General features: G+C 49.6%; 1 protein-coding gene across 2 annotated transcripts in view; it reads left to right on the forward strand.

Annotated features, from left to right (window-relative positions):
- Positions 1 to 7,834, forward strand: part of kdm6al (lysine (K)-specific demethylase 6A, like) — a 47,941-nt gene extending 40,107 nt beyond the window's left edge. For both annotated transcript variants that reach the window (XM_035522878.1, XM_035523185.1), the window contains 8 exons: positions 4,238 to 4,299; positions 4,395 to 4,469; positions 5,046 to 5,194; positions 5,315 to 5,617; positions 5,740 to 5,881; positions 6,073 to 6,199; positions 6,334 to 6,504; positions 6,764 to 7,834. In XM_035522878.1, the coding sequence (XP_035378771.1) occupies positions 4,238 to 4,299; positions 4,395 to 4,469; positions 5,046 to 5,194; positions 5,315 to 5,617; positions 5,740 to 5,881; positions 6,073 to 6,199; positions 6,334 to 6,504; positions 6,764 to 6,793 (1,059 nt within the window). In that variant the 3' untranslated portion in view covers positions 6,794 to 7,834. The remainder of the gene's footprint in view (positions 1 to 4,237; positions 4,300 to 4,394; positions 4,470 to 5,045; positions 5,195 to 5,314; positions 5,618 to 5,739; positions 5,882 to 6,072; positions 6,200 to 6,333; positions 6,505 to 6,763) is intronic.
- Positions 7,835 to 10,005: the final 2,171 nt, after the last annotated feature.

Here is a 10,005-nt window from a genome sequence, read left to right on the forward strand (position 1 = left end):
ACACACACACACACACACACACACACACCCCAGCAGGGACAGGACGGGTACACACACACACACACACACACACACACACCCCAGCAGGGACAGGACGGGTACACACACACACACACACACACACACCCCAGCAGGGACAGGACGGGTACACACACACACACACCCCAGCAGGGACAGGACGGGTACACACACACACACACCCCAGCAGGGACAGGACGGGTACACACACACACACACACACACACACACACACACACACACACACCCCAGCAGGGACAGGACGGGTACACACACACACACACACACACACACACACACACACCCCAGCAGGGACAGGACGGGTACACACACACACACACACACACACACACACCCCAGCAGGGACAGAACGGGTACACACACACACACACACACACACACACACACCCCAGCAGGGACAGGACGGGTACACACACACACACACACACACACACACCCCAGCAGGGACAGGACGGGTACACACACACACACACACACCCCAGCAGGGACAGGACGGGTACACACACACACACACACACACACTCCCCAGCAGGGACAGGACGGGTACACACACACACACACACACACACACACTCCCCAGCAGGGACAGGACGGGTACACACACACACACACACACACCCCCAGCAGGGACAGGACGGGTACACACACACACACACACACACACCCCAGCAGGGACAGGACGGGTACACACACACACACACACACCCCAGCAGGGACAGGACGGGTACACACACACACACACACACACCCCAGCAGGGACAGGACGGGTACACACACACACACACACACCCCAGCAGGGACAGGACGGGTACACACACACACACACACCCCAGCAGGGACAGGACGGGTACACACACACACACACACACCCCAGCAGGGACAGGACGGGTACACACACACACACACACAGCCCAGCAGGGACAGGACGGGTACACACACACACACACACACACAGCCCAGCAGGGACAGGACGGGTACACACACACACACACACACACACAGCCCAGCAGGGACAGGACGGGTACACACACACACACACACAGCCCAGCAGGGACAGGACGGGTACACACACACACACACACAGCCCAGCAGGGACAGGACGGGTACACACACACACAGCCCAGCAGGTACAGGACAGGCAGGCACACACACACACACAGCCCAGCAGGTACAGGACAGGCAGGCACACACACACACACAGCCCAGCAGGTACAGGACAGGCAGGCACACACACACACACACAGCCCAGCAGGTACAGGACAGGCACGCACACACACACACACACACACACACACACACCCCTGTAGGTACTGGACAGGCACACACACACACACACACACACACACACACACACACACACACACACACACACACACACCCCTGTAGGTACTGGACAGGCACACACACACACACACACACCCCTGTAGGTACTGGACAGGCACACACACACACACACACCCCTGTAGGTACTGGACAGGCACACACACACACACACACCCCTGTAGGTACTGGACAGGCACACACACACACACACACCCCTGTAGGTACAGGACAGGTACACACACACACACACACACACCCCAGCACGTACAGGACAGGTACACACACACACACACACACACACACACACCCCAGCACGTACAGGACAGGTACACACACACACACACACACACACCCCAGCACGTACAGGACAGGTACACACACACACACACCCCAGCACGTACAGGACAGGTACACACACACACACACCCCAGCACGTACAGGACAGGTACACACACACACACACACACACCCCAGCACGTACAGGACAGGTACACACACACACACACACACCCCAGCACGTACAGGACAGGTGCACACGCACCCCAGCAGGTACAGGACAGGTGCACACGCGCCCCAGCAGGTACAGGACAGGTGCACACATACATCTCAGCAGGTGCCGGACGGGTGCACACACACCCCCCCCAGCAGGTACTGGACAGGTGCGCGTACACACACACATACCCCAGCAGTTATAGTATAGGTGCGTGCACGAACACACACACACACACACACACACACACACACCCCAGCAGTTATAGGACAGGTGCGTGCACGAACAAACACACACACACCCCAACAGGTTCAGGACAGGCGCATCCATACATACACACACACACACACACACACACACCCCAACAGGTACAGGGCAGGTGCACGCGCACACACACACACCCATCCCAACAGGTACAGGACAGGTGCACGCGCACACACACACATACCCCAGCAGATGCAGGATAGGTGCGTGCGCGCACACACACTTATTTCAGCAGGTACAGGACAGGTGCGCACACACACACCACAGCACGTACAGGACAGGTACACGCGCGCACACACATACACACCCCAGGATGTACAGGACAGGTACACGCACGCACACACACACCCCAGCACGTACAGGACAGGTACATGCGCGCACACACACACACCCCAGCACGCACAGGACAGGTACACATACACCCTAGCATGTACAGGACAGGTACACACACACACACACACACACACACACACCCCAGCAGACCCAGGATAGGTACACATGTGCGCAAACATACACACACACACACCCCAGCAGGTACAGGACAGGTGCACACGTGCTCCAGCAGGTACAGGACAGGTACACACGCACATCCCAGCAGGTACTGGACGGGTACACACACACACTCCCTAGCAGGTACTGGATAGGTGCGCGCACGCACGCAAGCAAGCGCACACACCCCAGCAGGTACAGGACAGGTGCGTGCATGCACACACACACACCCCAACAGGTCCAGGACAGGTGCACACATGCACGCACACACACACACACACACACCCCAGCAGGTACAGGACAGCTGCGCGCACGAGGGTACACAATTCAGCAGATACAGGACAGGTGAGCACACGAACACACATGTGCACACACACACCAGCAGGTACAGGACAGCTGCACACACGAGGGTACACAATTCAGCAGGTACAGGACAGGTGCGCTCACAAGGGCACACACGTGCACACACACACACACTAGCAGGTACAGGACAGGTACACACACGCACCCCAGAAGGTACAGGACAGGTGTGCGCGCGCGCGCACACACACACACACACACACACACTTTAACAGGTATAGAACAGGTGCAAGGGCGTGTGTGCGCGTACACACCCACCCATCCCCAAGCTGGTACAAGATAGGTGCGCGCACACACACACACACACACACGCACCCCAACAGGTACAGGACAGATGCACACACACACCCCCCAGCAGATGCAGGACAGGTGCGTGCACACACACACACCCACACACACCAGCAGGTACAGGACATGCACACACACACCGCCCAGCAGGTACTGGATAGGTGCACGCATGCGCGCACACACACACACACACACCCCAACAGATACAGGACAGGTGCGCGCATGCACACACACACACCCCAGCAGGTACAGGACAGGTGCGCGCATGCACACACACACACACTAGCAGGTACAGGACAGGTGCACGCACTAGGGCACACATACTAGCAGATACAGGACAGGTGTGCACGAACACATGTGCACACACACACCCCAGAAGGTACAGGACAGGTGCGCGCACACACAAACACACACACACACACACTCTAGCAGGTATAGAACAGGTGCAAGCGCGCGTGTGCGCGCGCACACACACACACACACACACCCGGCAGGTACAGGACAGGTGCACAAACACACACCACAGCAGGTACAGAACAGGCGTGCACACACACCATGGCGGGGTTGTCCAAATCGCATTTTTAACTTGCCCACGTTTCAGTGTCTTCAGTCATTAAAAGTCAAATGCACCCATGTGTAGGAGCCACAGTTTTGTAAAGCTTCAGATTTCACCTGCAGAGTGCCGTCACTTTTGGGGATGATGTCTGATAATTAGCATGACTGTGCTACCGGTACATTTAATCACTGTGCTTTTTCTATCAGACCTTCCTCAGAAAAGCAACAACTACAGTGAATGTGGTGTAAGGAGTCACCAGTCCATGTATTTGGTGTTGGGTTGTTTTTATGGGGGATTTTTGTCCATGATTCCTCTTTCAGCCGACCATGGCTAACGCCAGTGTTTTTGTGGTGATCTGGAGATGCTTTGTGCTTACTTTTGTAACGATGGGGTGGTTGTTTTTAAGTTCTCTGCTCTGGGCTTTCTAGGAGGAGAATGAGAAGAAGGGACAGAAGGAGCTCTCTGACTCTGAAATGTCCTCCTCAGAGAAGTATGTTTAAGGAGTCCTGCGGTTTCTGGCTTTGGATCTTACAGCTTTGGTTCTGCCTGTTTTATGTTTACTGAACGTCTCCCTTCTGTCATTAGTGTTGCCAGACGACGTAAAGGGCCTTTCAAGCAAATCAAGTTCGGCATGAATATTGACGTTTCCGACGAGAAAAAGTGAGTACTTTAAAGACCCACGGTGTACGTTGCAAAAAACAAAAAAGTTTTTTGTATAATACTAAACTAGCAAGTTTTAAACGTTTAGCAATTTAATAATGAGAGTTAAAATGGGACAAATATGAAACACTGCGCAAAAATCAAGAAGGGCCTGAGAAGGGCCTGTCCGTGATCGTGATACTCCAGTAAACACACTTGACTGACAGGTGTTGCCACAATATCGGCAGCAGACGAGATCTTTGTGGGTCCTGAAAGTCGTCTCTTGTTTTCTCTCAGAATGAAAACAAAGCTTTCAGCTTGGCCATAAATATAGCTGCATGGAGAGTGAAAACTTGGCCTTGCACTTGACTACCTTTTTGAGTTTTCCCTGAATTTAGACTGATCTAACGTCTGATTTGTTTAAAGTTATCTCAGGTGTCAGTGGACTGCCATACTTTTGGTTAGATTGTGTGATCTGCAAAATCAAACCTGGGTCTGCAGACTTGTAGCGTCTTTTAGCCTGATCACTTGCCGCCTGGGTGTACGGGAAGCTGCCTGTGCTGCATATTGACGCGCTGACTCATGCTCCCCCTGCAGGTGGAAGTTGCAGCTACAAGAGTTGAGTAAGCTACCTGCTTTTGCCAGAGTGGTTTCTGCAGGGAACCTGCTCAGCCACGTGGGCCACACCATCCTGGGCATGAACACTGTCCAGCTCTTCATGCAGGTCCCTGGCAGTAGGACGCCTGGTCCGTAGTATCGCTTTTACAAACTTGTACTTTGTTTCCTTTCTCGTGGTGTAATAAGCAGATAACGCATGCGTGTGAAGTAATTATTCAGGGCTTACTTAGGTTTCTGCACATGCTCAGGTCATCAAGAAAACAACAACTTTTGTTCGGTGAACATCAATATCGGTCCTGGCGACTGCGAGTGGTTTGCGGTACCAGAGCCATACTGGGGAGTGATGAGTGAGTTCTGCGAAAAGAACAACATCAACTTCCTCATGGGCTCATGGTGGCCCAACCTGGAAGATCTGTACGAGGTTGACGTACCAGTTTATAGGTTTATCCAGCGGCCCGGAGACCTGGTATGGCTCAACACGGGCACGGTGCACTGGGTCCAGGCCATCGGCTGGTGCAATAACATCTCCTGGAATGTGGGTCCTCTGACTGGTAAGTGTGGATTTGCTTTTGAGCCTGTTTGGGGTTTGGATTTTTTTGGCGAGAAGCACACTGTGGTAGTGCAGTGTCTGTGCCGGTGCTGACGCTCTCGGGCTTGTTTGGGTCAACTGCAGCGCATCAGTACAAACTGGCTGTGGAGCGCTACGAATGGAACAAACTCCAGAGCGTCAAGTCGGCGGTTCCCATGGTGCACCTGTCCTGGAACATGGCGAGGAACATCAAAGTTTCTGACCACAAGCTCTTTGAGATGATCAAGTGAGTTTGGGAGTGCTGTATTAAGAATGTTCCCCTTTTCATCTTTTCCTTTGTTCTCCTCAAAGAAAGTTGCGCTTCCTCGTTTCAGACTGATGGTGTGAAGGGCGTGTGCTACTGCCTGCTCAGGCAGCTAGAGCGGCACGTCTGTCTGGAAACGTTAACCTTAACGTCAATGGTGGTGTGTCTTGCAGGTTTTGCCTGCTGCGGACACTGAAACAGTGTCAGACAGTGAAGGAGACACTGGTAGCAGCAGGGAAGGAGACCATTTGGCATGGAAGGAGCAGAGATGAACCCGCACACTACTGCACCATTTGTGAAGTGGGTCATTGAGCTGGTTTTTAGTGGCATTTGGTGCTGCTGTTCTGGCCATTTGGTGTCATGCTCAGTGCTCTCCTGGGGAGGGTTAATTAGTTAAATTAGTTCTGTAAAATAATGAAGTTTGAATTTTGCAGGTGGAGGTTTTCAACCTTCTATTCATCACAAACGAGAGCTACTCCCAGAAGACGTTCGTGTTTCATTGCCAAGACTGTGCACGAAAGGGCAGCAGCGATCTTGAAGGCTTTGTAGTGCTCGAACAGTACAGGATGGAGGACCTCATGCAGGTCTATGACCAGTTCTCATTAGTAAGTCCTGCTCGTGTTACCTACTACATGCTACATTTACGGCCCAGCGTTCCTACCCTAGCCCAGTCCTGTTTGGACTGAATGGGATGTTTGTAGGCCTGGTGCTTTTCCTGGGGCTGTGTGGGTTTGTGAAGCAGGAAAATGCTATCCCGCTTGGGCTTTTGAACATGTATAATTCCCAGAGCACTGGGAAAGGGCACTTGAAAGTCTCTCTCTCTCTCTCTCTCTCTCTCTCTCTCTCTCTCTCTCTCTATTTCAGGCTCCTCCTCTTCATTCATCATCATCTTGACATTGAGACTCTAGTTGTGGACAATATCGCATTACAGGAACTTTATAAAACGGACCATTTCTGATATTCAGGAAAGTCGAGGCAGTCTGGTGCATGGCTGGTGACCATGGCAACCGCCCAGGGCTCCCGGCTGAAAGCGGCTGTGTGTGTCTATGCAACCTGTTGATAAACTGCAGCGCATTGTCAGCCCGTGGGGGGCGGTAGTGGATGCACTTCCTCTCCCCAGACCTCTCCCTTCTATACGGCTCGGCTCTGCTTCTCTGGAGAAATTAAATCAAAATGTGGGGCAGAATATTATGGGAAAATGTTTTGTACATATTGTCTGTCACAACTGGCATTGTCATTTAAAAGACTACTGACTTGAGACATTCTCCTGCCCCCCAACCCGCGACCCCCTTGATCCTTGTTTTTGGGGCTTTTGTTTGGGTTTTTTGTTTTGTTAATGGGCTGAGACATGGTCCATTTTCCTTGTCTCAAAGGCTGTTCCCTTACATTAGGGAGCACTAACCTAGCTGGTCTTTTTTGTATTGTAGATAGCAATTTTACGACTTTGGATGGCAAAATCTACAAAAAAAAAAAATTTGTAATGTGAAGATTTAGGTGATATAATTTTTTACTGCTTTTATGTTTTATCTGTCTTGTTACTTTGAAACCATGATGTTCAATATTTTTGTTTATGTAAGAAAAAGGAAAAAAGAACGAAAAACTTAACAGCCAAGTCACAAAGAGAAATGTATTGCACATAGACTAAGAAATAAAGTTTAAATTGTGATTTTTTTTTTTTCCTTTTGGTTGTTTCTAATCTTGATGTACATTTACACTATTTATAAATACATATTTATTGCTTGAAGATATTTGTTGATGGAATGCCGTTATTTTTCCCAGAGTACCTGCCATTAAATTTGAAGGAGTTTTGTCATTTAAACTCTACTCCTGCATTTTCTATATAGAAATAAAACTGCTTAGCAAGCATTGTACAGAAACCATTAAATTGTTTTGTTTGAAAAATGTTTTATGAGTTATTAAAACAAATTCACAACATGTCCAAGCACATTTAATTCTAATGCAAGACATCATGCCATGTGTTAGCGTTGTACTCGTCTACTGGAATGTTGGTTTTATAACCTCCTGATTGGATGCTTTTGTATAGACAACAAGGCCTTAATCTGGTTAGCTGTAGTAAAGGCAAGCTGCTCACAGCATCGGTGCAGCTCCATCACCTGTACATTTTTAAAACGGGCTTCCTAGGCCAGTACTTTAAATTACGGATGGCGTCTAGTCGTTTGTTCATAGGGAACCTTCTGCAGTTCAGATAATGTTTCACCGGCCTCTGTTACTGCTAATAAAAGTTGGTTTAATAAACAGGTTCGGGCGTTTTGTCCAACCTTATTCAAAAATGATATGCCCTAGTGGTAAATCCTTGCCGTTTGTGCATTGCTGGGCCATCTTGCTCTACACGGTCCCGAAGGGCTCTTGTTCCGCTACACACCGATCACGTGATGTGGGTCGTGTCCTGCGGCGGCGTCGCGTCTTTCTCCACAGCTGGACTTTGTTTTGCTAAATTGAACTTTACGTAACGCGGACCCCGCAGTGCGCACGAAAAACTAGCAACTGGTTGGTGTAGGCTAAACAACTTGGAAACAACCAGTAGTTCCATAAAAATAACCAACCTTAGCTAATTAGGTAAGGGTTAACAAGCTCAATTCCTTTTGCGGGTGATTTGTACACTTTTTGATCAGGTTACTTCCAGATCATTCTTATTTCTCAGCAAAAGGGATCAATGTTAAAAGCACACATTAACAAGTGCATTGTCTCCGATAAGCAGGCTCATGGCAACACGTCTGATGAGCAAATCCGTGGAACATGCTAGTATTGTGCACTTCTCCCTAAAGGTCCCTCCAAACGGAACGCTTTCCCGCACTGTGCTGTACATTCTCCCTTAAAATGACCAAACTTCGCTGGGAGCGACTACGCAGTACGCGACACACCCGAAGGCTTTTATGAAATATGTATCAGGGTTTGCACTGGCTACAAGCAATTGCCTCATCGCCTCCCGAGCTCCCCCTGTTGGCAGTCTTGCTTTCTGCATCTCGCAGCTGGCTCATAACTAGTTATCTGACACTACAATAAACACGTGCTGAATTAGTGTTTAAGTTTAAGGTTTTTTGCTGTTTTATGTCCCCCCCAAAGTTAAAAAATACTTCAATACAGACTGGTGTGTGATTTAATTTGAGCACCAGCCCCACGCTAAAGCAGTTACTTATATTGCTTGGTATTTTCCTGCATTTTAGGGTGTCCAAAGAAAAACCGCTTGCTGGGATTGCTGTTAGCAAGTTGACTTCGGTAACTTATTTATTATATTTACTATTATTGCCTATTTAAAACCTATTTGTAAACAATTCAGTAAAATATATTATTTTCAAATAAACAACAAAAACGACTCAGTTTAGGGGATACGTTTATTTAAATCCAGCACTTCCAGTAACATCTATACGCTGTACTCACCCCCTCAATTTGACTGTCCGGAGATGCTAATGAGATGCTAATGAGATGTATCTGAAACCCAGCAGACAATGTAGCTGTAGGTTCACCAACACAGATATCTACACTGAATGCCAGGTACAAAACCATCTCGCGATGAGTGGCAGCCTAAAGCATTCCCCTTATGCGTGCTTCTCCATGCCACGTGTCTTGGATAAGCCCTGTAAACGTTCCACTCACCTGTCCAAGCGCAGGTAAAGGCGATTCTCTTATTCCTGTCAAATTCAGTGGCCACTTTCAACACAATCAACACAAAGGTGTCTACAGAAGCATCGGGCCAACAGTTGCTGTTTCTTTCACTGAGTGGCCCTTAGAAACCGTGTCATCTCAGGAACATGAGTTAACGGAATCCGTCAGAGACCCAGTAGCCAGATGTAGCTGCTGACAGACAGACAGGACCTACACTGACTACTGAGCTACGAAGGGGCTCCTGAACAGGATGCTGCAGTTGCAAAGACACATTCAAACTGCAGAGGGCGCCATTGCCGGTTCCAATGGCTCCGTTCGGCTTAGCTTTATAACATACGGCCAGCCAAGGCATTATCCAACTAAAGCATTAGCGTCACGTGTTTCTAATTTCTATGGGATTCAGTGGTAAATGATTTTGTGGGAGTTACTGGGTTTCCGAAGGACATGTACTATTCAGAGCTTTAAAAAGCTTTGGTAAATGA

This window comes from Electrophorus electricus, chromosome 1 (assembly GCF_013358815.1).
Source record: "Electrophorus electricus isolate fEleEle1 chromosome 1, fEleEle1.pri, whole genome shotgun sequence".
Taxonomy (NCBI): Eukaryota; Metazoa; Chordata; class Actinopteri; order Gymnotiformes; family Gymnotidae; genus Electrophorus; species Electrophorus electricus.